This window comes from Pongo abelii, chromosome 19 (assembly GCF_028885655.2).
Source record: "Pongo abelii isolate AG06213 chromosome 19, NHGRI_mPonAbe1-v2.0_pri, whole genome shotgun sequence".
NCBI classification, from domain to species: Eukaryota; Metazoa; Chordata; class Mammalia; order Primates; family Hominidae; genus Pongo; species Pongo abelii.
Window position 1 is genome coordinate 44,637,703 of NC_072004.2, and position 27,766 is coordinate 44,665,468.

General features: G+C 50.4%; 1 protein-coding gene across 9 annotated transcripts; it reads left to right on the top strand.

Annotated features, from left to right (window-relative positions):
- Window positions 1–102: 102 nt before the first annotated feature.
- On the top strand, window positions 103–27,766 carry LOC100458858 (TBC1 domain family member 3G). Of its 9 annotated transcripts, none has more exons than XM_024235116.3 (17): window positions 103–192; window positions 430–602; window positions 1,076–1,194; window positions 13,268–13,490; window positions 13,924–16,983; window positions 17,087–17,234; window positions 18,483–18,549; window positions 18,707–18,789; window positions 20,392–20,431; window positions 21,450–21,557; window positions 21,874–21,983; window positions 23,230–23,278; window positions 23,803–23,923; window positions 24,572–24,666; window positions 25,582–25,681; window positions 26,052–26,207; window positions 27,189–27,766. In XM_024235116.3, exons 7-17 carry the CDS (start codon window positions 18,535–18,537, stop codon window positions 27,542–27,544), a joined length of 1,233 nt encoding a protein of 410 aa, XP_024090884.2. In that variant the 5' UTR covers window positions 103–192; window positions 430–602; window positions 1,076–1,194; window positions 13,268–13,490; window positions 13,924–16,983; window positions 17,087–17,234; window positions 18,483–18,534; the 3' UTR covers window positions 27,545–27,766. The 9 variants fall into 9 exon arrangements, 8 of the variants coding, with proteins under 8 accessions (XP_024090884.2, XP_054391602.1, XP_054391607.1 ...); XM_054535627.2 differs by having other exon boundaries at window positions 13,924–16,519; XM_054535632.2 differs by lacking the exon at window positions 17,087–17,234 and having other exon boundaries at window positions 13,924–17,057.

Here is a 27,766-nt window from a genome sequence, read left to right on the forward strand (position 1 = left end):
AGGAAAGCATCGAGAGGAGAAGGCTCCATGCTGTGTGATGGGCCCTACCAGGAAACAGCCAAGCATGGTCTCCACCCACCACCCCTCCAATCTCCTCCTCGCCAGCTCCTGATCCCCCATATCTACTGCATCATGGAACTCAACACCTGGACCTGATCCCAACACATCTCAGATGGTGGAATATTTGCTAAGGTAAGAAGGGAATGGGGCATGAGGCCACCTAATCATCCAACAATCTCTGTCCTGCCAGCTTCAAGATTTCCCAGACCAACCTGTGTGAACGTCCTGAAGCTTAAGCCCCTGAGCCCTATCCCTTTTGTAGCCATGACTTTAAATATGAAAACCCCATCTCTGAACCCCCTTTATAGTATGTCCTCATTCTCCAGCTGTGCTTCCATCCCTCAAGACCTGTCATCTCTCTTGTCCCAGGCAGTGAGCGCAGGTGGAGGGGGCCATGTGCAGTTGCTCCATCGGACAGCGGCTCAGCTGACCTGCTGCTCCCTCTGTTGTCCTGATGACCTGGCTGCCCGTGGCCTGCTGGGACTCCCACGTGCTGTCCATGCCCATGATGCTTTAGGTCCTGGGAGATTATTGCCCAGCGGGTGAGGCGGAGCTGAGAAGTGGGGCATGGTGGGGAGGAGGGGGGCTCTGGTCTGAGGCCAGCATGGGGCAAAAGCAAAGTGAAAATGAGAAGGTCCAGACAGGAGGAGCAGAGAACTCAATCGTGGGGAGAGACGAGGAAGAGCGAGGACACAGTGGGTGGCTCTGAAAATGAGGAGACTGGGATGGGGCAGAGAGAGGAGGTGAGGGGAGCTGTCGGGGGAGACAGAGGTCTGGGAAAAAACAGGATTTTGTGAGGAAGCATGGCCGCAACTGTGGGAATTCCTGGAACTAAGGACCCACATCTCCTTCTATTAGACGCTAATGTGTTTAGAGGGTCAGGGGTGTCCTGAAGGCATGTCTCATGAGGTCTGTCCAGATACACTGAAAGCATTGGGCAGATGTCACAGAAAGAGGAGGAGAGGTCAGAGGCCGGGCCTCCTCTCCGAGGCTCAGCGCCTTCTCCGCTGGGCAGGTGCGTGGAGATCGTCCACCTCTTCTACCAAAGGGATGACACGGTGAGGGTAGACCCTGAGCTGCAGGCCTGGGATCAAGAGATCATGGAGGTGGGGCTGTGCCAGGCCCAGGACCGAGGTAAGATCCGTCCCAGAGATAGGAGCTCCTGGGAGACTCTGCCAGGGACCCTTCCCAGTGCTGCCCTTCTGGGGACAGGACCCCAGCCTCTCCTCACACCTCCCTTCCTCCACACAGGAAAGCATCTGCATCCCATTCCCACCTCCCCAGACTCAGGACACTTCTAGAGACCTGAGGACTGTCCTCCTCGGAGACCCTGGCCATCAACCCTACCCCCACCCCACCCCAGTCACAGATGCCCCTGAGCTGCCATATCCGTGGGCCCAACCAGGCCAGAGCCACAGCTGTGAGGGGGTCTGCCGGTCCCTGCTGGGGCTCATGTTCTCACTTCACGTTTGTCTGCTTTTTCACTCCCTTCCCTTCCTGCCTGCTACTGTCCAACACACACGAAGGGCCCAGACCTGCTGCACCCCCACGGCAGTGCAAGGCCAGCTCTAGATGCCATCTCAATACTGTATATGCTTTGGCTCCAACCTGAACTCAATGCCCTGATGCTTGGGTCAGTTTCTTTGGGTCAGCCCCTTCCCTAGGATCTAGCTGCTACCTTTTGTCCCCGCCACTGCATTTTTATTTATGGAGAAGACATAGCCTTTCTTGGGCCCTTCCCAGGTTCATTTTCCTCTCTCTCGCACACACGGGCCAGCCAGGATTGTTTCAGGTCATCCTTCAGCTCTTCTCCCTTCATCCTTCAGAGCAACACCTTGAGTCCCACCCTTTGCCTGTGTGGGAAAACGCAAACACCCACTGGCCAGGCCCTGGGGATGCCCATATCAATAAATTAACCCCCTGCCTTAAAGGGGAGTCTTGCCCTGGAGGACCTGGGGCTACACCACCTTACCCATCCCACCCCACCCTTTGGGCCCTTCAAGAACCAAACTTTCTCCAGATTTTTTTTTATTTTATTATTTTTATTTATTTTTGAGATGGAGTCTTGCTCTGTTGCCCAGGCTAGAGTGCAGTGGTGCGATCTTGGCTCACTGCAACCTCCACCTCCTGGGTTCAACGATTCTTCTGCCTCAGCCTTAACCTTGGCCAGGCTGGTCTCGAACTCCTGACCTCGTGATCCACCCACCTTGGCCTCCCAATGTGCTGGGATTACAGGTGTGTGCCACCGCACCCAGCCACTTTCTCGAGTTTTCTAGGTTCTTTCTTTTAGGCAACCCATGCCCCAAAAGACCGTTATTTTTCTCCTTGGCTCTCTTCTCCCCATGAAATAGCCACACTAGAGATTGTGCAATACATATTTACACATAAGCTTTAACCTCTCCTTCCCCATTTCTGTTGCGCCAGATTCAATATTCTTTTTCACCTCACCATTCTCTCATCACCTGAGGAAAAGGCAATGTGCTAATTTTCTTTAAATTTAAGTTTTATTTTAAGTTCAGGGGTACCTGTGCAGGTTTGTTATATAGGTAAACTTTTGTCACAGGGGTTTGTTGTATAGATGATTTTGTCACCCAGGTATTAAGCCTAGTACCCATTAGTTATTTTTACTGATCCTCTCCCTCCCCGCATCCTCCACTTTCCCATAGGCCCCAGTGTCTGTTGTTCCCCTCTGTGTCCACGTGTTCTTGTCATTTAGCTCCCACTTTAAGTATTTGGTTTTTTGTTCCCGTGTTAGTTTGCTAAGGATAGTGGCCTCCAGCTCCGTTCATGTTCCAGCAAAGGACATGATCTTGTTCTTTTTTATGGCTGCATAGTAGTCCATGGTGTATCTGTACCACATTTTCTTTATTCAGTCTACCGTTGATAGGCATTTAGGGTGAGTCCATGTCTTTGCTATTGTGTGCAGAGCTGAAGTGAACATAGGCATGCCTGTGTCTTTATGACGGAATGATTTATATTCCTTTGGGTATATACCCAGCAATGGGGTTGCTGGGTCAAATGGTATTTCTTTTGTTAGGTCTTTGAGGAATTGCTACACTGTCTTCCACAGTGGTTGAACTGATTTACACTCCCACCAACAGTGTATAAGCTTTCTTTTTTTCTCCACAACCTTGCCACCGTCTGTTATTTTTTGACTTTTTAATAATAGCCATTCTGACTGGTGTGAGATGGTATCTCATTGTAGTTTCGATTTGCATTTCTCTAATGATCATTGATGTTGAGCTTTTTTTCATATGATTGTTGGCTGCATGTATTGTCTTATTTTGAAAAGTATCTGTTCATGTCCTTTGCCCACTTTTTAATGGGGTTGCTTTTTGCTTATAAATTTAAGTTCCTTGTAGATGCTAGACATTAGATCTTTGTCAGACGCATAGTTTGCAAAAATTTTCTCCCATTCTGTAGGTTGTCTCTTCACTCTATTAATAGTTTCTTTTGCTGTGCAGAGGCTCTTTAGTTTAATTAGATCCTGTTTGTCAATTTTTGCTTTTGTTGCAATTGTTTTGGTGTCTTCATCATGAAATCTTTGCCCATTCCTATGTCCAGAATGGTATTGCCCCGGTTGTCTTCCAGGGTTGTTATAGTTCGGGGTTTTACGTTTAAGTCTTTAATCCGTCTTGAGTAAATTTTTGTGTATGGTGTAAGGAAGAGATCCAGTTTCAATCTTCTGCATATGGCTAGCCAGTTATCCCAGCACCAGCCAAGTGGTTTTTTCATCCCTGCTATGTTCAATTCAAATTTATTTAACCATGGAACAATTATTGTATTTTTATTTTTATTTTACCATAATATTTTACCAAACAAATACTGTCATTTAAAAGGAGCATTTAACAGAACATGCATGTCAGACTTATTTGAGGAAATTTGAAAACAAATACGTATGTACGTCTCTCAGCTTCCATTGATGGGAGTAGAAGAAGGAAGTAAATGATATCAAAGACACTTGGAAATTATCCGGGAAACCAGCAATTCCAATGAAATCTATGTAACAGTAATGGCACAGTCCTGACACATGAATCACAAAATTGCATGGGACTTCAAATGGTAGCACTTAGGTGATGATCCTTTAAATGAACAACAGCTACCCAGTTTTATTACATTTTACTCAGATTTCTTTCCTTTGTGTCTATCATCTAGAAAATACAAACCAGTATAAGCCACTACAGTATACATATGATTAATAAGGTAGACCTTCCAGTCTATAATGGCAAGGATCAGTGTTTTGAATAGTAAAGATCAAAGTGGCTAATATTTCTCACTTATCACTTGAAGGGGCTTGGTTCTTGCAGGTTCTACAGTACTCATCTTTCTCTACATTGTTCATTTTCAACTAGGAATGAGTGTCACCTACTGAGATTTAAAATTTTTCTTTTAAGGACTAGGATGGTCCTCTTTTTGGCTAAGTGACCTTGAGCAAGCTATTTAATCTCTGAGTTCTGGTTTCCTTATCTCTAAAATGGATGTATTACATGCCCCCACCACACACACACATTCAGAATTTTGAGACCAAATAAATAATGAACGTGACATTGTTGAAGTGTGGGTAGTACAGTTGGCGTAAGATGATTGTTATCGTATGCCCCACTCTACAAAAACTACCTCCCCAATACGCATGTGGAATAGGAGAGCCCAGGCCCTGCCACGTGATGGACGTCATTAAATTCTCTGATGCCCATCTCACATGTAAATTGAGTGGAATGGAATGGTTGATTTCCAGTTTCCTTACTGTCTTTGACATGAGTCTAGGACCTCTCTATTTCTCTACATTATAATCCAGATACCTAAAACCACTGCCTAAAACCTCCTGGGAATAGGAGGGCATGCTTCTGTATTCTTAACTACTTTGGGTGTCAGAGACAGATTTCACTGAAATAAAACAAACTTACAGAAAAGTTGTATAAATCCTAAGTGTACAACTTGATATGTTTTTCCTAAGGTTACAAACCTATATGATTAGCACTCATATCAATCAACACAGTACTACCAGCTTTCCCAGAAGCTCCTTGTATTTTCTCCTAGTCTTTTGATCCAAAGGTAACCACTGTCCTGATTTCTAACAGTGTAGGTTACTTTTTAACTTGACATAAATGCAAATAAAAACACTCACTCACCTGTGCTTGGTTTCATTCTCTAAGCAATATATTTAAGATTTACCCACATTGTTGCAGATAGTTCTTCATTTTCATTTTGTAAAGTATCCCATTTATAAATATGGCACAATTTATTATTTTTTTCTGCTTTTGATGGATATTTAGGTTGTTTCCAGTTGGAGGCTAACAACGTCAGTGCAGCTATGAACATGGTTGTATGTGCATTTCTGTTGGGTATATGCTTAGAAGTGGAATTGGTAGATCATAGGTTATGTGCATATACACTTTTAGTAGTTACTGACAAGTTTCCTGAAGTAGTTCCAGCAATTTCCACTTTTTCCAGAAGAGTATGAGTTACAGTTGCTTCACATCCTCTCAAATACTTGGTGTTTTCTTTTCTTTTCTTTTTTGAGATGGAGACTCACCCTGTCACCCAGGCTGGAGTGCAGTGGCATGATCTCAGCTTACTGCAACCTCCACCTTCCAGGTTCAAGCAATTCTCCTGCCTCAGCCTCCTGAGTAGCTGGGATTATAGGTGCCTGCCACCACACCCGGCTAATTGTTTTGTATTTTTAGTAGAGACGGGGTTTCACTATGTTGGCCAGGCTGGTTTCAAACTCCTGGCCTCAAGTGATCCACCCATCTTGGCCTCCCAAAGTGCTAGGATTAAAGGTGTAAGCCACCGTGCCCAGCCATACTTGGCATTTTCTGTCTTTTTCATTTTAGCTGTTGTGGTGAATATGCTGCATTATCATGTTGTGAGTTGAACTCACATTCTCTCAATGACCAGTGGATCTGAGCACCTTTTCCTAGGCTGAGTAGCCACATGGACATCTTCTTTTGAGCAGACCCCTTTAAAATCGTTTTGCCCATTTTCCTTTTGTCTCCTATTATTCCCTTATTTTAAACTGTTTTTTAACAGGGAACATTTGACCACCACACAGCCTCTCAGATTTCCTCATCCTTCAAAATCTACCATAATAATCATAGCTATAAGGTACTGAGGGGCTTTATATCATCATCTGATGTATAAGGTAATTAATATTATCCCCACTTTCAGAGGCAAATGTTGAGGCTCAGACAGAGTGAGCAACAGGTCCAAGGGGATGCAGCTGGGCAGCAGCAGGGCCAGGACTGTACCCAGAGCTGATGCCACAGCCTGTGCTCCGACCACAGCACTCCCTGCTTTGCAGATGATTGTTATTGAGGCTTGCTCCCTTAACGAAATTACCAGCCATCGTCTCTGACTGTTCATATCTCCTTTTGCTGCTTTATTTCTATTCTTATCCCTAACATACTATGCATAATTTTAATTTTTAATGATTCTATATATGCTCTTTCTTCTCTATTAGAATCTAAATTCTGAGAGGGCGGGGATTTCTGTTACTTTTGTATACCCACATATTCCCAATGCCTAGAGAGTGCCTGGTACGTAGCAGTTGTATACTTTTTGAATAAATGAATAAACACTCATTAATTCTAAGGCTTGGGTGTCCCAGGACATGAAGATTTATTTTTATATCCCCTCTGGGGCTGCAGATTGTAAACTTGGCTCATTCTTCTCCTAGATTTCCCTGTCTCCTTCCAGTCTCGGGCTCAGCTCTGCCGTTTACTCGCCATGTGAATCTTCACACGCACTCCCCACCATGCAGCCATCAACCAGGGCCAGGTGTGGATAAACGAAAGCCTGCATCTGTCAGGGCAGGTGTCTGGACTCGGGGTTCTTGAAGGAGACAGCTGGGGGCTAGTGTCCACACATCAAGGTTCAGGGTGAATTCAGGTTCCTCTTCTAGCTTGACTGGTATGCCTGGATCCCTAATGGCCCATGCTCAGTGAGGATGCCCTCACCCACCACCAAAGAAGATGCAACAAGGCCTACAGTGAGGAGGTCACTCCCTGATGTCTGGCAGTCCTATGTTCAAATGAGCATCATGTGGCTTCCGAGCTGGTGGCAGGTGGACGTGGTGAGAGGGGACCTCTGAGACTACAGAGGAGATATCAGGGTACGGGGATGGATTCCGGGTCCCTGTGTCTTGGAACTAGGAGCTCATTCATCCTCTTTTCTGCCCCAGGTACCCCCTTGAGCATCAGAAAGAATATGTCTCAGGCCCTGAGCCCAAAGCTGTGCTGAGACAATTTCAAACAGATCTGGACAACCTGGAAAGGGAAATTGTGGCCCGAAATGAGAAACTAGACCTTCCCTATGACTATCTGAAGCCCAGCTACATAGAGAACATATCACTATCTGAGCTCAAATATTCTGGTCCTCAAAGACCTTGGGCCATCATTACTATGAACATTTTCCTCCTGAGTCTTGTCTTTTCTTGGATCTCAGTTGCTGTATTTTTCTTTTCTTCTCTGATTTTTCTACCTGAGTATCTCATTAGCCTGAGGCACTGTCCTTACCTTCAGGGACCCTAAGAGAATGATCTGCACATTGCAATCACATTCCTTAGAGAAATCACCCATATACTCCTGTAGCTTTCCCTTGGCCCTGGAAATTTACCTACTCCATTCATCATGTAATGTTTAGGAGTGATTATCTATATGGCATGTTATAGAGGTACAATTTCATTTCTTTCTATCTGGATAATCAGTTATGCCAGCACAGTTTATGGAAGAACTCATTCTTTCCCACTAATCTGCAATGCTGATGTTAATCAAATTCCTGTATACAAATGTTACTATTGGAACTGTCCATTCGGCTCCATTCATCAGTTTTTCCTTCCCTGCATCACAATGATGTAAGTACTATGGCTTTATACCTAACACAGCCTACTATTTGATGAGACATACTTATCCAATTTGTTCTTTCCAGGTGCTTTGGCTTTTCTTAAACATATAAATATTACAATTCTTTTGTTAAGTTTCAGAAATAACACATGATGTGATTTTGATTGGAATCACATTGTATGTATAGAAATTTTAATACAAAATTTTTGCATTACAAAAATGTCAACTTCAGCCAAGTTTGCATTTTTGAGATATATCCAAGTGGGTCCTTTTATGCATTGTGATTCCATTTGTTTTTTGTTTGTTTGTTTGTTTGCCTGTATTGCATCTGGGTTCCTGGGTAAGATTGGCCTATGAAGGGTTGTAGACTTGTAGAGAGGCAATATCAGGAACTCTGCTAAAATGAGTTCATTAAAATAATAGTGAAGAACAAAATGCAGAATTCTGTCACTAGAGACTCAAATGCATTTGCTGAAATCATGTACAGTTGGGCCTCCACATCCCTGGATTCAACCTATCATGGATGGAAAATATTTTTTAAAATAATGGTTGCATCTGTGCTGAACACATAAGACCATTTTTTCTTGTCATTGGTCCCTAACAATGCAGTTTAACAATTCCTGGCATGCCTTGTTTTATTGTGCTGTGATCTCTTGTGCTTTCCAGATATTAAAAACACAATTTGCAAATTGATAGTGTGGCAACCCTGCCTCGAGCAAGTTCATCAACGCCATTTTTCCAACAGCATGTGCTCCGTGCCTCTGAGTCACATTTTGGATATTCTTACAATGTTTCAGACATTTTCGTTGTAGTTCTATCTGTTATGGTGATCTGTGGTTGATGACCTTTGATGTTACAGTTGTCACTGCTTTGGAGCTCCATGAACTGTGCCCATCTAAGATGGCAAACTTCATTGATAAATGTTGTATGTCTGATTGCTCCTCCAACCAGCCATTCCCCCATCTCTCCTATTTTCCTTGGCCCTCTCTCTTCCCTGAGACACAGCAATATTGAAATCTGGTCACTTAATAACCTTGCAGTGGCCACTCAGTGTTCAAGTGAAAGGAAGAGTTGCACGTACCTCACTTTAAATCAAAAGCTAGAAATGACTAAGGATAGTGAGGAAGGCATGTCTATAGCCGAGATAGGCCAAAAGTTGGGCCCCTTGTACCAGGTAGCTAAGTTGTGAATGTAAAGGAAAAGCTCTTGAAGGAAATTACAAATGCTACCCTAGTGAACCCATAAATGACAAGAAAGTGAAACAACCTTATTGCTAATAATGGAGGACGTTTGAGTGGACGTTTGAGTGTCCTAGATAGAAGATTAACCAATCCACAACATTTCCTTAAGACAAAGCCTAATCCAGAGCAAGACCCTACCTCTATTCAATTCTATGAAGACGGAGAGAGGTGAGGAAGCTTCAGAAGAAAAGTCTAAAGCTAGCAGAGGTTGGTTCATGGGGTTTAAGGAAAGAAGCTGTCTCCATAACATAAAAGTGCAAGGTGAAGCAGCAAGTGCTGCTGCAGAAGCTGCTGCAACTTATCCAGATGATCTAGCTAGGATCACTGATGAAGGTGGCACTACACTAAGCAAGAGATTTTTATGTAAACCAAACAGCCTTCTACTGGGAGAAGCTGCCATCTAGGATTCCCACAGCTGGATAGGAGAAGTCAAGGCCTGGCTTCAGAGCTTCAAAGAACAAGCTGACCCTCGTTTCAGGAGTGCACGCAGCTGGTGACTACAGTTGGAATCCAGTGCTCACTTACCATTCCAAAACTACCAGGGCCCTTAGGAATGAAGCTGAATCTACTCTGCCTGTGCTGTTTGAGTGCAACAACAAAGCCTGGATGACAGCACTTCTGTTAACAGCATGGTTTGCAGAATAGTTTAAACTCACTGTTGGGACCCACTGCTTGGAAAATGTAGATATACCTTTCAAAATATTCCTGCTCATTGATAATCCACCTGGTTACACAAGAAGTCTGATAAAGGTACACAAGGAGGCTGATACTGCCATAGATAGTGATTTCTCTGATGGATCTGAGCAAAGTAAATTGAAATCTTCTGGAAAGAAGACAACATTCTAGATGGCATTCATATCGTTCAGGATTGGTAGGAAGAGGTCAGAATATCAACATTAACAGTAGTTTGGAAGAAGTTGATTCCAGCTCTCATGGATGACGAGGGATTCAAGACATCAGTGGAAGAAGCAACTGCATATGTGATGGAAATAGCAAGAGAACTAGAATTAGAGGTGGAGCCTGAAGATGTGACTGTACTGCTGCAATCTCATGAGAAAACTGGAACTGATGAGGAGTTGCTTCTTACAGATGAGCAAAGAAAGTGGTTTCTTGAGATAGAAACTAGTTGTGGTGAAGACGCTGTGAACACTGTCCAAATGATAACCATAGATTTAGAATATTACATGAACTTAGTTGATAAAGCAGTGGCAGGGTTTGGGAGGATTGACTCCACTTTTGAAAGATGTTCTACTGTAGGAAAAATGCTGTCAAATAGCTTCACATGCTGCAGGGAAATCTTTCTTCAAAGGAAGAGTCAATGGATGCAGCAGACTTCATTGTTGTTTTAAGAAATTGCCACAGCACACACCCACCTTCAGCAGTCATCATTCTGACCTGTCAACAGCCATAAACATTGAGGCAAGACTCTCTACCAACAAAAAGATTACAACTCGCTGAAACAATTTTTAGTGTTTTTAGCAATATTGTTTTAAATTCCGGCTTTTATTTTAGATATAGGGGGGTACGGGTGTAGGATTGTCACATGGGTATATTGGATCCAGGTAGTGAGCCTAGTACCCAGTAGATAGTTTTTCATCCTGTACCCTCCCCCTTCCAGTAGTCTGCACTGTCCAATTTTCCCATGTTTTTGACCACATGTGCTCAGTGTTTAGCTCCCACTCTCCCACTTGAGAACATGTGGTATTTAGTATTATGTTCTTGTCTTAATTCACTTAGGATTATGGCCTCCAGCTGCATCCATGTTGCTGCAAAGGACATGACTTCATTCTTTTCTGTGGTGGTGTAGTATTCCATAGTATATGTACCACATTTTTCTTATCTACTCAATCATTGATAGACACCTAGGTTGGTTCCATGTCTTCCTTATAGTGAATAGTTTGGCGATGAACATATGAGTGCATGCATCTTTTTGGTATAATGATCTGTATTCCTTTGGTTATATACCCAGTAATAGTATTTCTGGGTGAAATGTTAGCTCTGTTTTAAGTTCTTTGAGAAAACTCCAAACTGCTTTCCACAGTGGCTGAACTAATTTACATTCCCACCAGCAGTGTGTAAGCATTGCCTTTGCTCCATAGTTTCACCAGTGCCTGTTGTTTTTTGGCTTTTTAATAGTAGCCATTCTGTCTAGTGTGAAATGGTATCTCATGTGGTTTGATTTGCATTTGTCTAATGATTAGTGATGATGAGCATTTTTTCATATCCTTGTTGTCCACTTGTATGTCTTCTTTAGAGAAGTGTCTTTTCATGTCTTTTGCCCATTTCGTAGTGGGGTTGTTTGGGGTTTTTATTGCTTGCTGATTTGTTCAAGTTTTTTATAGATTTGGATGTTAGGCCTTTGTTGGGTGCCTAGCTTGTGAAGATTTTCTCCCATGGTGTAGGCTGTCTGTTTACTCTGTTGATGGTTTCTTTCGGTGTGCAGAAACTTTATTATAGATATAAAGTGTATAAAATTTATAATCAATAAATATACATTTGCTGATTCAATAAGTCAATCACATTTATTGATTTACAACATAATTTACTTAGGTCCCACTTGTCACTTTATTTTTGTTGCAATTGCTTTTGGAGACTTAGCCAAAAATTCTTTGGCAAGGCTGATGTAGAGAAGGATATTTCCTAGGTTTTCTTCTAGGATTTTTATAGTTTGAGGTCTTATATTTAAATCCATGGTAGGATAGCACCTCCCTGTCCCTTTGAAGTGAACCATGTTACCTGCTGTGAGCAGTGAAGTGGAGCAGAAGTCACAGGTGCCATTTCTGGGCAGAAGCTTTGAAGGGACCGTGGTGAGTCACCCCATCATTTCTTCTGCCTCAGCAGTTTTGGAGGCACAGAAGTCGGGTGTTAGGGGCTGAATTGTGTCCCCCACCCCCAAGTTGATATGTTGAAGTCCTAACCCCAAGTGCCTCAGAATGGGATTGTGTTTGGAGATAGGGCTTTTAAAGGTGTAATTAAGGGGAAACGAGGTCATATGGGTGAGCCCTCATCCAGTCTGTCTGGTGTCCTTATAAGGAGAGGAGATGAGGACACAGACACAGACCAAAGACCACATGGAGACACAGACAAGAGGGTGGCCACTTATAAGCCAAGGAGCCAGGCCTTAGAAGAAACCAATTCTGCTGATACCTTAGTCTTGGACTTCTGGGACCCAGAACTGTGAGAAAAAATATTTCTGTTATTTAAGACCTCCATCTGTGGTATATTGTTACCGTAGCCCTAGCAAACTCATATTGATTTTTGATACCAGGAAGTGGAATGCTGCTCTAAAAAATATGCAAAAATGGGGAAGTGGATAATGAGTAGAGGCTGGAAGAGTTTGGAGGTGCATGCTGCAAAGGCCTAGATGGTCTTTTTTATATGTTTAATTGTTGGTCAAAAATATTTTAGTTGTTTTTCAAAGAGTTCTGGGAAAATAATTACTTAAGGAAAAGAAATAGCATTGCTTACAGGTGGGTTTGAATACTAGCCCTGTAGCTTTGCTGAGAAATTGAGAAATTCTTCTTGGTTGGAGTCCTGAATTACATTAAATGGAGGGATAGGGTTAAGGTGTTTATTTTGTGTTTTTTGCTTTCAGCTTGGTGTTTTTGGTTGTTGTTGTTGCCCCAAGTGAGTCCAAAACCCAACAGAGAAAAGAACATTAAATCTTAAAACTTGAGAACCTTCTTTGACTCCATGGCCCATGTTCCAGATATACTAGGATGTGGTTGGGCGGCCCAAGGCTTCAGGTGGCCCTTCCCCCATGGCTTTGCTGGGTGCAGCCCAGGCAGCAGCTCTCACATGTTGGAATTTGATGCCTGAGGCTCTCCCAGGGTGGACTTGCACACTGCTGGCTCTACCACCCTGGAATCTTGGGGACAGCCTCCTCCCCACGGCTCTGCTGGGCATTGCCCTAGTGGGGATGTTCTGCGGTGTCCCTGCCCCTGTGGCACTTCTCTGCCTGACCCCAAGGCTCTCTGGGACATACTCTGAAATGCAGGTGGAGGCAGCCATGTCCCACAGCTATTGCACTCTGCACACCTGCAGAATGAGCACCACGTGGATACTCCAAAGAGTTTTCTGCCTGTGTCCTCTGGAGGGGTGATATCATGTCCCCCACTCCACCAGGGTCCATTGAGCAACACTTGGAGCAGCCAAGGAGCACCACAGCACAATGTGGGAACCAGTGACTTCAGGGAGTGCTGAGCAGCAAGCCCCAAGGTCCTCAGGGCGCCCCAGGACCTTCCTTGGAAGCCATACTGCCGTCAGTGCCCTGGCACCATGGGCCTGTGATGAGAGTGCAGCCTGAGCGATCTACACAATGCCTCAGGGTCGCTCTTCCATCGTCCTGGTGAGGAGCACTGCCCTGATCCATGCAGGCCTCCTGACCCACACCCTTGTGTTCTCTCCCAAACACACTTTCTTATCTGTTCAAGATGGGCAGGCTGAGAAGGCTAAAAGTTTCCCAGATCTTTAAGTTCTGCTTCCCTTTTGATTATAAGTTCTGTCTCTAAATCATTTCTCTTTTCTTTCATTTTCCTATAAACCTTTAAGACAATCAAGCCGCTCCTTCAATACTTTGCTTAGATATTTCTTCTGCCAAATTTCAGTTTCATCACTCACAAGTTCTACCTTCCACCAAACACTAGTGCTTTGCCACTTTATGGTAAGCGTCACTCACCTTTCCTCCAGTTTCCATTTACCTCTTCTTGATTTCCATCTGAGACTTCATCAGAATGACCTTTCCTTTCCATATTCTTTTTTTTTTTTTTTTTTTTTTTTAGAGACTGGGGGCCACCAACATGCCAGGAGACAGGCCTGGAACAGAACCTTCCTGCACAGCCTCAGAAGAAACCCACCCTGCTGACACTTTGATCTTGGACTCATGGCCTCCAGTACTGCGAGACAGTAAGATTCTGTTGTTGAAGGTGCCCAGTCTGTGGTACTGTAAAACAGCCCTAGGAAACTAACATAGCCTGTTAGCCCACAGGGTGAAGAGATGGAATTCACAATGGAGCTCCAGGCTTACTGTCTACAGCTCCCAAAGTGTGCTATGGGACCCTTGGGTGGGTGTAGGTATGCAAGATAATTTTGGGTGGTGCAGAGTGAATAATGTCAACTTACATAATGGATTTATCTTACTGGATAAATCAGGGGTTCCCTCCTGTTGGGAACCAGGCTGCACAGCAGGAGGTGAGCAGCCAGCCAGTGAGCAAAGCTTCATCTGTAGAAACAGCCGCTCCCCATCCCTCACATTACTACATGAGCTCTGCCTCCTGTCAGATGAGTGGTGCCATTAGATTCTCATAGGAGCATGAACCCTACTGTGAACTGCACATGCCAGGGATCTAGGTTGTGTGCTCCTTATGAAATCTAATGCCTGATGATCTGTCACTGTCTCCCATCACCCCCAGATGGGACCATCTAGTTGCAGGAAAACAAGCTCAGTGTTCCTACTTATTCTACATTATGGTGAGTGGTATAATTATTTCATTATATATTACAGTGAAATAATAATAGAAATAAAGCACACAATAAATGTAATGGGCTTGAATCATCTCCGCATCATCCTTTCCCCTTCTCCTGGGTCCGTGGATAAGTCTTCTGTGAAACTGGTCTCTGGGACCAAAAAGGTTGGGGACCACCGGTATAAATGCTTCTAAGAATAGTTAAGCAAATTAAGGTTTACATGCTGCTAAAAATATGGGTTTCAATGCTAAGAAAAATGGATGCACATGAAAACACTCTCTTGCTGTGGTCCAGGGAATCTAAACCATTCTAACAGAGAAACGTGCAGCTTGGAGCTGGAGCTGCCCTCCTACATCCTGTCCACCTCATAGCCCTGCACCACACACACATGCACACATGCATACAGACATGTACACATGCATACGCACATGCACATGCACGCACACAAACGCACACATGCACATATATACACGTGCATATACCTGCACGCACACACACTCACACAGACACACACACTCACTGTGCTTCATGCCCTGACTAAGGTGGCCTGGGAGGGAATGCATGTTTTTAAGGGGAATGAAGACGACTCAGGCCCCTCGTTCTCCTGGTGTTTGCACCAGTGTCTTCTCTGCAGACCATGCTTCAGTCTCTTTCTTGGCTCTCTTTCTTAGTGAAAGCGAGAAGCAGAGCCCCTGTGTGTACCTGGCTGCTTAGGGTGCAAGCCAAGTTCACAAGCTTCCCGGGGAGCCTGGTGAGAAGAAGGCACCGCAGAGCCTCCCCAAAAGAGGCGTCAACTTTTGGTGGATCCTTGAGCCTAGGAAAATGATAGATGGGACATCACAATTCATCAGAAGACACAAACAAAATCCACTAAGGAAGAGCAGTGGTCAAAGGTTTTATTCTCTCAGAGAAGGGGTTCTCGGGGGCTGTAAGCAGCAGGCAGAAGACTTTATTGCATGTGTGATTAGGTGATGGCGACCTACAGTTTTCACTGGGAACTGGGATCAAGAGTGACCCGACCTCCTCCGCAGCCCCTAGGGATGAGTCAGCTGCCTCCTCTGCATGCAGACAAACCTTGGCTCTCATTTATGGCCCACCGCAAGCCAGCCACACCCCTGCCTCACCCGTATAACCACCTCCTCCTGACTTTCGCCCTGACAGCGCTGCTTCCTGGTAACCTTCCCCTCCCACCACGGTCCAGGCAAGCCCAAAGGCCAGCGCCCTCCACCCACCCTTCGTGGGCGCCACTTTGCTGTCTGCTTACCCAGGTGTCTTAACCTGGCTTTACCAAGATGGAACAGACAACAGGGATGAGCCCCCAGCCTCTCCCAGGAAGGTCTGGCAAAATGCTCTCCATTTAGAAGCAGGGGCAGTGACGGGGCCTAGGGATGACCCCAGGCTTGTCACCCAAGCAGTAAGAAGGGCAAGGAGCCCAGTTTCATGCCCTTACCCTGGGAGGATGTGGCCAGGGCTCCACAAGTCCCTCGGGGGTAGGGGGGCGCACAGGAGAGCAGATCCACCCTCCTTTTGGGGAAGTAGCCACCACCCCCAGCAAGCAGCAGATGGGGGTTCACTGGCAGAGACCCCGCATGCTGTAGAGCAGGGCCAGCAGATTTGCACTCAGCCTCAGACCCAGGGGAGCTGCAAGACAGACTGAGACCCTCACAGGTTTGGCTCTGTGTCCCCACTCAAATCTCATCTGGAATTGTAATCCTCCTGTGTCAAGGGGGGAACCTGGTGGGAGGGGATTGGATTTGGGGACAGTTTCCTCCCATGCTGCTCCCCTGATAGTGAGTGAATTCTCAGGAAGGCTGATGGTTTTAAAGTGTGGCACTTCCTTGTTCTCCACTTACTCCCTCCTGCCGCCTTGTGAAGAAGGTGCCTGCTTCCCCTTCACCTTCCGCCATGATTGTAAGTTTCCTGAACTGCGAGTCAGTTAAACCTCTTTCCTTTATAAATTACCCAGTCTCAGGTATTTCTTTATAGCAGTGTGAAAACAAACTAATACAGACCCCTTCCCTGAAGTGCCTTCTCCTTAGGCCACCAGCTGCCCCCATGCTCCTCCTCTGCCCCCTGGTCTTTCTTTTCCCTTCATGAGGCCCAAGTGATCCACATGGCCAGCTCCACCCCCATCCTACTGCAGGCCTGTGTGGCTGCTGGAGAGGCTGGGCTCCTTTCCTCACCCCGGAGTGTATACACTGCAGGCAGGCATGTTGACGCCTCAGGCAATGGATACTGACTCTGGGCCCTGCTGACCCGGGCAAGGCCCCATTGTGATGCGTGCCATGACCTCAGACTATCACTGGTGCTTAGCACCTGCTGCTCCCTGGCCTGCCTCTGTGTTCTACAGCAGCTACACACAGGCAGTGGTATCTGTGAGTGGCTCAGTGGACTCAAAGGTTTTCTCCCTGAGAGGCATAACCCAGGCCAGCTGATTCATCAGAATCAGGTGAGTGTGACCTGCTCTCTTCCCTCCAGGCTGACTTGGGAACAGTGGCTACCGAGTGGGCGGTGTTGGCCTCTGGGCACCTGCTGAAGAGGGTCATCCCTGAGCACTCACCAGGCGCCCGTTCTACGCTGCCCGTGTAGACAATTGTCTCTTTCATCCTCATGGTGCCTCCACAGGGTAGGTGCTGTTCCCAAATGAACCCATTTGACAACTGAGACGTCTGGGGTCGGAGAGGCGGTAATAGACCCGGGAATCCTGACATGACCCTGGGTTTTGCTCTCAGCCCTGCCCTGTGCTGGGCTGGACTTGAGGCCTGAACCCTGTGGTCTCCCTGCCCTAGATCCCAAATCTGTCGAGGGTTTCCGATCCCAATGGGGCAGAGCCTGGCCCTGGCAGAGCCACTGGGATGGATCCACTGTGGGTGGGGTGGAGGGGAGGGTCCTAAGAACACGTCTGTGGCCTAAGCTGGGTCCTGATGGTCCCTGTGGGACCCACTGAACACACATGGTCTCTTGTCTGGGAGTGGCATGGGGAGCCTTCTGCCTTTGGGCAGCTGTGGAAAATGAAGGAGCCCTGGAGAGCTGGCTGGAGGGAGGCTATCTTCCATCCTGTTCAAAGGGGTCCAGGAACTGGGGTTGTCCCCAGGTATTTCTTTGTCTGGTCCTATCCAGGCCTTGCCCTCCTTTTGCCCCAAGTGTTCCCAGGAGGGACGATCCATCTAGGTGTTCCCCAGGACCAAAGACCCACTGTTCTTCCTCAGTGACCCAGGAAAATGGGCCTCCCCTCCTTTATGGATAGCTCAGAATGGTGGAGTCCACAGTCCCTCCCCGAGAGACGTGGTTTCCACGAGCACAGAGGCTGCTTTGGAGACAGTAGCTTATTTTCATTCCTTAAACCCGTTGTTCCTAAAGTGGCTTCACTGGTGAGACTGAAGGGCCGTGGTAGCCCAAGTGATGAGCAGAGTAGAACCGAGCACTCAGGAGAGACCTTGTTCCCCATAGGAAACTGAGCATCTCTGTGGTCCTGAGCATCCCAGGAGGCCAATCGTACAGAGACCTCTGGTCCCTGTCCCCAGTCTGCCTCCATATCCCTGGAATAGCCCATCATGGGCCCTTCACCCTTGGCAGGTGGACACCATTGAAACTGCCAGGCCAAATATGTGCCCATTTCATGGCATTTGGGGACAACGGGACTCTCTGTCCAGGTCCCACTGTCCTCAAGTCCTTGGGAAGATGCACACCCCTGTTGGAGACCCCAGAGACCCATGCAGGTGTGGGCCACTGTGTCTGGCCCCTTTTCACCTGAGGGTAGTGGTGGAATGGGGGTTACGCAGCCAGGCAGCATCTGGGAGCCGGGCAGGAGCAGTTCAGGTGTTCTCTGAAGCTCTCAGGTACAGTGTAACCTGTAGATGTTTTTGTCTCACAGGATGGACATGGTAGAGGACACAGATACTTTGGAGGAGTGAGAGGACATCACTATGAAGTATGAGAAGGTACAGATCCATCTGCTCCTTGGAGGGAGGCCTCTTCCAGTGCACCCTGGTCAAATGGTCCTGGGCTCCCTAGGAGCACAGTGCAGGGTGGCCACTACCCCCAGGCCCTTTCAGCCTTTACCTTGGACCCCTCACCAAGGCTCCCTCTGGGTTACAGGGACACCGAGCTGGGCTGCCAGAGGACATGGGGCCTGTGCCTGTTGGAATCTACGGCAACATTGATCGCTTTGGGATTCTGCAGTGAGTCCTCTGTGCTCCTCTCAGCCCCTAAAGCACCTGTCTCAGCTCAGGGATGGGTTTGCTTTTAGAAAGGCGTTCCTGACGCAGGACATGTCTCCCCAGGTCGAGCCAACCTCCTTTCCAGGATCAGAACTCCTCCGTGGCTCCCCTGCAGGTCCAGCCCGAGGTTGTTGTTAGGCCAGTGGTGCAGGGCCCATCTAGGGAGCGGGTGGGAATACAGAGGGGGCTAGGTCAGGCCCCTAGGCTCTCAGCAGTTCTGTCGGCAAGTGAGCACAAGAGGAGGGGGTCAGCCTGAGGGTCTGGCCCTGTTCACTTGGAGACAACCCCAGTGAGATCCAAGGGTTGTGGCCACAGGGTGAGGAGACACCTGGCCCAGCCTCAGGGATGTTGTCCGGCAGGTCTCTGAGGACCCACCTGCCCCTGTTCTCCCCCATTTCCCTAGAGCTACAGCCCTCACTGTCCCCATGGGAAAGGGGAAAAGGCATGGGGACAGTAGGGGCTGTGGTCTTAGGGGAATGGAGGAGAAGATGGGCAGGGCCCGGTTCTGGGCATCTCACAGAGAGGCCAGGGAGGCAGCAGAGCTTGCGGCTAATGACCCTGGGTCTGGTGCTGGGAAGGGATCTGGGGCCAGGTTAAGAGGAGCCTAGGGCTGGGTGTGGTCGCTCACGCCTGTAATCCCAGCACTTTGGGAGTCCGAGGCAGGCAGATCACAAGGTCAGGAGATTGAGACCATCCTGGCTAACATGGTGAAACCTTGTCTTTATTCAAAATACAAAAAATTAGCTGGGTGTGGTGGCGCATGCCTGTAATCCCAGCTACTCAGGAGGATGAGGCAGGGGAATGGCGTGAACCCTGGAGGCGGAGCTTGCAGTGAGCGGAGATCACGCCACTGCACTGCAGCCTGGGTGACAGAGGGAGACTCTGTCTCAAAAAAAAAAAGAGGAGCCCAGCCTGGAGCCCATCCCTCAGGGATCATAGGATGGAGAGATGGAGGATCTCAGGGGAGGTAGGGTGGGAGGAAGCTTATGAGCCGTGCCACTTCTGAAACGCAAGGTGTGTGGCTCAGGTGCAGGGAGAGGCAGGTGTACGCTAGGAGGTCATACCCTGCAAGGGCCTTGGGAATGTCGGGTGGGATGGGCCCCGGGCGCACCCTGGGTGCACTGGGCAGGTCTCAGGGCAGGCTCCCTAGACCCTGGCAGGTCCACATCATGTGGTCACTCCCTGAGGGACTCCTGTCAGGGCCCGGTCACCCACCCTGGGCAGCCCCCATCCCATCTCAGGGCTGACCTTTCTCAGCTCCAGCAGAAAGCACCACCTCGAGTCCAGGACGGGCAGCCCCATTGTGCAGCCTGACCACCCCCGACACCAGGAGCCCCAGTAACCTTGGCCAGGCTGGCCCTGCACTCCCTCTTCTCCCAGGTCCTGACCCCTCCTGGGAGTCAGCCCCACAGGAAGGCCTTTGTCCTCCCTTTGCTGTGCCTTCTCCTGGGCTGAGCCCTGAGCTGGATGGGACAGAGCCAGTCCTTTTTGGGGGTCGACTCCCTGACCCGGACGGCTCCAGGCCCTGTGCAGGTCCTCAGCTCTGCCTGGGTTGCCTTACAGTGAGACGAGGCTGCCCCCTGTCAGCTCCCGGGAGGCGGAGGTAAGAGCCTGATGCATGAGGGACTGGCCCAGGGACGGGGGGACTCAGCGGGTCGTTGATGAGCAGAGGAGGCAGTGGGCCTGGGCGGTGGCAGGTGAGGGCAACACGCTGTCACTGGGAGGGGCAGCTGTTCCTGCTGGACCTGACCCCAGGTTGTTTTATCACTGGCAGTTTGATGAAATTCCAAAGTGAGAACCACAGTCATGGTATGGGGGTGGCTGCCCACTTGTGTTAGGACCCCACCTAGAGGCTGGGACCTGACCTACAACTGGTGTGTCTGTGGCCTGAGGATGGCACTTCCCAGGGTCCCAAGGCAAGCCCACTGTGCTTATTTGCTCAAAGGCCCTCAGCCCTTAGGGTCTGCCCTTCCCTGACTCCTTCCAGCTGGGTCCCACCGGGGCTCCAGAGCCCAAGACCCAGCATCCACGGGCGGCTCCAGGAAGCCTGGCAGCTCCGCTAACTCCAACATTCCTCATTTGACAGCAAATGCGGCAGGAGATGAGATGAAAGAGCAAGTGGATGGAAATGCTGGGAGAATGGGACACATATCAGAACAGCAAAAAAGTAATGTGTAGAGGGAGAGGCCCCCAGAATCACTCTCTGCAGAGACAGGGGACAGGCACCCATGGCTGTGGCCTGGCACCGTCAGCCTCTCAGAGGGCACGTGGCACACTGTCCTCACCCAGAGGACCGCAGGCCTGGTCGCCAGCTTTGCTGCCTGTTCGTGCAAGCGTCACCTTGCTGGGAGGGAATCTATATCTAGGGCTGGGGCCACCCGGAGCTCAGGGCTAGGGAAGCCTCCTGGTGACCCGAAGGAAGGAAAAGGTCCAGATCAGAGTTCAGACTTTGAGTGCCCATCCCCTCTTTCAGTCCTGGGAAGGGAGACTCTGTCCCAGCTTGACATCACCTCTACTGAGGAATCATGGGGCCAAAACCAAAGATTTCCAGAATCCTCAGGCTCTGGTTCTTGCTGGGGTTGTCGCGGGGCCTGTGACACCAGATCGTTTTCTGCCCACAGCTGATGAAGCGAGTGTATAAGGGCATTCCCATGAACATCCAGGCCGAGGTGTGGTCAGTCCTCCTGAACATTCAGGAAATCAAGGCGAAAAACCCCAGACAATACCGGGTATGCTCAGCCAGAGCACAACAAACAGGCCAGGCTGGGTCAGGGCCCAGTTCTCCAGCTGGAGAGAACGTCAAGCCCCGCTTTGGACGGTGGGTGGGGTGGTCAGATGCACATCCTGAGCACGGACGGTGACATAGGCACCACAGGTGAGCTCAGCTCTGGTGACCCTCCCCGGCTTCCGAAACAAGCCAAAAAGCAGCTTTCTGCAGAAAGAAACCTTCCTTCTTTCCTTCCTTCTAGAAGTGCCGACTGTGGGCTGACTGGGAGTCTTCCATCTGTTCTGAGGCTGTTTCCTCCTCTTGGCCCTGCCCTACAGGTCATGAAGGAGAAGGGCAAGAGGTCATCTGAGCACATCCACCAGATCGACCTGGCCGTGAGCCAGACACTAAGGAACCACATGTTCTTCAGGGATCGATATGGAACCAAGTAAGCCTACGGGAGCCACAGGGTCCCAGCGGAGGTGGGGTGAACGAGAGGGATGGGGACTTCCCCGGAGCAGAAGCCAGGGTCACTCAGGAGGGATGACAGAGCTTCCAAGAGCTCTCCTGGCCCAGGGAGCAGGCGGCACCATGGACCAAGGCACCTCCCAGGTTCCAAGCCCTGGCAGACTGGAACATGTAGGGCCAGAACCCAGGAGGATCCTGAGGAGACGGAAGGCAGCAAAGAAAATCATGCACAATGGTGAAAGGTGCTCTCCCTGACCCATGGGGACCCATGGTAGGACCCACGGGAGGGTGGCAGGATAGAGGGCCCGTAAGCCTCCCCAGGCAACACTGACAGCACCAAAAGCTGGGGGGATTCAGGGACCTGGAAACTGTCATCCAGATCTGCTGGGAACGTGACACGGCACAGCCACTTTGGCAGCCAGTTGGGCAGTGGCTCACAAAGCTCAATGGACTTGAACCACACGTCCCCAAAGTGTCACAGATATGAAACCCACTGATTTGGAAACTGACATCCACGTGAAACCTGCATGCCAAGTTCACTGCTTGATTCCTCGTCACTCACACATGGAGCCTTCGGGGACGGCCTTCAACGTGGGAATGGGGAGAGCAAGGCTGGTCCTCCCTTCAAATGGAACACTCAGTGAGAAAATGGAGTGAGCCAGTGATGCCTGCACGAACGTGGGTGGATCCTAGGTGCATTTTGCTAAGGGAAAGAAGCCAGACCCAATAAGCTACCACAGTAGGATTCCCATTCCTAGGCCATTGTGGAAAAGGCCAAACCATAGGGACTGAGAAGCAGTCTGGGCGGCCAGGGGCTGACGGTTCAGGGAGAGGCTGGGTGCATAGGGGAAACCCTGGAGACTTAGAGGATGAAGGGGTCGCTGCAGGAGGGGCTGGAGCGGTGGCCGGGAGACTCTGCACATTGGTTTAGAACCATGGAGGAACCGTACACCCAAAGACTGAACTGGCATGTGTGCAAACCGGAAAAAAAAAGATCATTCAGAGTGAAAAGGATCAGGCAGGTCACTACAACTGGGCTATTTGCGTTTCACAGATGTGGATTTTACTGAAACATTTCCTCAACAGTCAAAGGCCCTGAAGAGCTCACTACTTATCTGGTGAATCATCTGAACCTGAAATGGGATTTGCTGTTAGGATTTATAGACAAAGTGAAACTAACAGCATCTGCACAAACCAAACCATAGCCCCCTTTCTCTGTTTCCTAGGCAGCGGGAACTATTCTATATCCTCCTGGCATATTCGGAGTATAACCCGGTGAGTATTCCTGGCAGTGAGGTTCCTGGGCCGTATTTCCATATTCACAGGAGTGGGTGTCTGGTGGGGGTGTCGTTGCTTCTTTTAAAGTTAATATTTGTGACCCACCAGGATATAGGAGGTAGGACTCCAGCTCACCGCTGGCATAAACCTCCAGCAAGGGGGTGGTCTCAAGGGGTCAAGCTGAGACACAAAGGAGTCAGGGCCTGGACTCCTGGTGTCACCTGGGCCTGACCACCACTTACCGGAACAAGAAATGACACCCTCCTCCTGGGGCTGCCCCAAAGCCCAGGAGCTTGGCAGCGTCACACACAGGACAGTGCTATCAGCAGACATTTTGGACAAGGTGCTGAAGTGCCCGATAGACATGGCTCTTGTCATGAAATGAATTTGCATCCTGAGGAAGCCTCTTTTTCAGAGGAAGCCTCCCCAGTCACCTCTGCCCTCTCCGATGACATGAGTCCTCCCAGGCGACTTCAGCCCCCCCAAGTGACATACTTCCATGGTGACTCTGGCTCTTGCAGGAGGTGGGCTACTGCAGGGACCTCAGCCACATCGCCACCTTGTTCCTCCTTTATCTGCCTGAGGAGGATGCATTCTGGGCACTGGTGCAGCTGCTGGCCAGTGAGAGGCACTTCCTGCCGGGTAAGTGAACAGCTGCCCCTGGGGCTTCATGCAGCCAGACCTGGGGACGGCCACCCTGGCCAGGTGATCTCGGCTTTCAGCCAAGGCACCTTCCTTGTGTCGCCAGCTTGTTGGGAGCCTTTAGGATGTCTCTGCTGACGGTCCCAAAGGAACCCGGAACTGACCCCCAGAGCCCAAGTCAGACACCTTTCATCCCCATCAGCAGAAGGCATCTCATCCTCCCCGTGGCTGCCCTCTGTGTCCTGGAGCCACGCCCTCCGGCTCTGATTCTGTGCAGCTGGCTCTCCCCTCCCTGAGAGTCCTCCTGCCCTCCAGTTGCCCAGGCTCCAGCTGCCCTTGGTACCCACAAAAGGGTACCAAGCCCAGATGGCAGCATCTCCCCATCCCGTGTCCCCTGGCCCGACCCCACTTCCAGGAGACGACCACGAAGCCGAGCACCCACCCTGTTCTGGCCGCCCCATCCAGCCAGGCTCCAGGGGATGTTCCCACCCCTCCTCCCTAGGGCCAAGGCCACATGGTGGGGTTACCAGATGGGAGGGTGGGAGGCCTCGGGGTTTGGGGGGCTCTGCGGCTGCCCAGCTCTTCCAGCTGATGGCTCCACACCTTGGGAGAAGGCTCTGATTTCATGATGGGCTGGGGGCTTCTCAGGATTCCATAGCCCAAATGGCGGGACAGTCCAGGGGCTCCAAGACCATCAGGAGCATATGGTATCCACGTCACAACCCAAGATCATGGGTCATCTGGTGAGTTTATGGTCCCCTCAGCTCTTCCCCAGAGGCCCTGCATCCTGGGGGGCTGGAGGAGCAGCGGGGTCTGAAGCCCGTCGTGGGGTTGGTGACAGGCTGAGTCCCAGCCAGGGCCTGACCTGGGACGTTGGGTTCTCCACGGACTGGGACTTGGTTTCCTTTCCTGCCCTGGAGGAGACAGGCACAGGGATGGGGGTCCAGCTCCTGCAGAGCAGGGCAAAGGGCAGTGTATCCACCGGGACTGTGGGAAGGGGACAGTGTTGTGGGGAGCCCTGGACACCACCCCGTGTTCTGTACTAGGGGAAAGGTCTTCAGGAAGACCCTGGAAGAGGGCCCTGGAAGAGGGATGTTTTTAGGGCAGCCCAGGGGCCCCTGAGCACCTCTGTTCCTCCCATCAGGACAAGGAAGGTCTATGGGCGCAGGGTTCCTCGTTTGGCGGGCTTCTCCAGATGTTGAATGACGGGGTGAGAGGGTAGAGGGAGACCCTGGCTCAGGGACCCTCCTTGCCCTGCAGTGCCCTGCTTCCCCAGCCCAGGGGTCAGGCTCAACCCCAGCCCACAGGAGGGTCCCCACAGGACACATAAGCAAGACCCTCTGCCCAAGAGGAGTCATCCCACGGCAGAGGGCGGGGCTCAGGCCCAGCCTCATGGGCAGACTGGGCCAAGACCCGACTTGGGAGGGCTCAGGGAAGCCTCAAGCCCTGAGCAAGCCCCTCTCTCTAGAAGCCACATCCCCACTCAAATGAGTGCCCCCCATGAGCAAGACCTTGTCTGACCCAGCATCCTGGAGGGGTCAGGTGACCATCATGGTGAAGGTCACTGACTCTGGGGACTGAAACCCCAGTGGGCGCAGCTCGAGCCACCAGCCCCAGCCTGGAAGGGCCAGGTCCTCCCATGCCTACTGTCCCTACAGATCTCTCTCAGGCTCATTCTGCGCCTGTGGGACGTGTATTTGCTGGAAGGAAAACAGGTGTTGATGGCGATAACAAGCATTGCCTTTAAGGTTCAGAGGAGTAAGTCCGCGTGTGCCCAGTGGGGCCTGGGGAGCACTGGGGTCAGACCCCGACTGGCCTGAGAGCAGCTTCCTCACACAGTCCTCATGATCTTCTGTTCTGGACCAGAGAGAGGTCTGGCCAGGTGGGCTGGGCAGGGCACAGGGACACCGAGCCCATCCCACACATGACCCAGATGAAGGTTGGGAGTGTGGTGAGCACTTCCCTGCCCAGGACACCCCCCAGCCACAGCCTCCTATGCACATCTGGACTCCTGGGGTGGCCACAAAAGGATCCGGCACTGCCCAGTGGGAGACTGAAGCGGCCACGGGGTATGGGCTCTGACCCCTGCCGGGGAACTCTCCTGGCCTGATGCCCACCCTGTCCCTAGAGCCCCACATGAAGACGTCCAGGTCTGGCCTGTGGACACGTTTTTGGGACCAGTTCTTCCGTACCTGGGCCCTTAATGATGATGAAGTTTTTTTGAAACATCTTCGGGCCTCTATGAAGAAGCTAACTAGGAAGCATGAGGACCTGCCACCCCCAGGTGGGCTCCAGTGCCATGTCCCCTCCTGAGTCACCCTCTGGGGCAGTCAATAGTGGGGGAGTGCCCGGGACCCCCAACCCTACTACCTGGGCCATCCTCTTCAGCTTTTCTTCCTCCTCTTCCTCCTGGACTCTAAGAAAGTACAGGGGGTCCACCGGTCCTCAGGGCAGGCGCTCAGTGCGTGTGTACGGAACATGCTGTGCACACAGGAGGGGGATGTGGGCAAGACCCTCCAACAAGCCCCCTCCCACTTTCCACAGTGTCTCGCTCTCCCCCTCACAGGGCCCTCAAGGGCACTGGAGGAGCCAGACCCATTTGTGGGAGACCCCGCCCCTCCCTGCAAGCACCCACAGCCTCAGAGAGCAGCAGTGGCCCCTCACTCGTGCACGCTCCTCCAAGGTTGCCAGGACAACAAGCCTTGAGCCAGCGAGACAAGGGAATCGGTGTCCCTGACCCCCACAGCATTCAGGGAGAGGGCACAGGCGGGACCCCGGGCCCAGAGCCAGAGCCAAGAGTTCAGCCAGATGTGGGAACAGTCAGTCCTGGCATGGACTGGGCAGCCCAGGAGGGCAAAGGGTGACCCACATCTGGGCCTGGTCACCCACTGTGGAGACAGGTCCCCATGTAAGGTGGCAAGGGGACTGGGTGACAGCCAAGGCCCCTTCCACCTGAGTTCTGACTGGGGGCCGAATTCCAGACCCAACAGCCCTGGGACGAGGGTGTGTGGCAGGAAGCCCCAGCCAGGCTGAACCCTGGGAGGCAGTCCCAGGAGCCACCCGCCATGCCCTGACAGCTTCCCCATGCCCGGCGGCACACACCCCTCCCTCTGTGATCAGCAGACTACAGGCGTGTCCTCAGTGTTAGACCACGGGGGCCACACACAGACCCCAAGGACTCCAGGGACGCAGGCAGGTGGGGCCCAGCCCGGAAAGCCCTGCATGGACTCACTGGAGACGCTGACCACCTCTGTTTTCCTTTCAGCCAAACCCAAGCAAGGGTCCTCAACACCCAGGCCTGTGCCAGCTTCACGTGGCAGGAAGACCCTTTGCGAGGGGAACAGGCAGGCCCCTCCCAGCCCACTAGCCTGGTTCCAGCGGGGCATTTGGTCAGCTTTCCTGCTACGGGCACCTGGTCCTTCCACATCCTGTCCTGGTGGGGCTGTCCGTGAAGACATCTACCCTGTGGGCACTCAGGGTGTGCCCAGCCTGGCCCTGGCTCAGGGAGGACCTCGGCATTCCTGGAGATTCCTGCAGTGGAACTCAATGCCCCAGCTCCCGACAGACCTGGATGTGGGGGACTCTTGGTTCCCCCATTATGATTTCAGACAGAGCTGCTAGTTGTGTGTCCCTTCTGAATGTGTGCAGCTCGAAAGACATTCACACATGGAACACACCAGCCCCCAGATCACAAAACCAACCATGCCCAGCCCCTCCCAGCACCCCCAGCCCCGCGACCAGTGTTCTGAATTCTGATGACATCCTGAGCCTGCCTTTGTACTTTATACTCATGGAAGGATAACCACCTTCATGTTTTAAAATAAATGTTTACTGTTGAAATTA

Bases quoted from the DNA above. Each gene is read 5' to 3' on its own strand.
- LOC100458858 (XM_054535632.2), top strand. The intron at 21,558-21,873 runs GTATGCTCAGCC...CCTGCCCTACAG, and splicing joins AAAACCCCAGACAATACCGG to GTCATGAAGGAGAAGGGCAA. The intron at 24,667-25,581 runs GTGAGTTTATGG...CTGTCCCTACAG, and splicing joins CCAAGATCATGGGTCATCTG to ATCTCTCTCAGGCTCATTCT.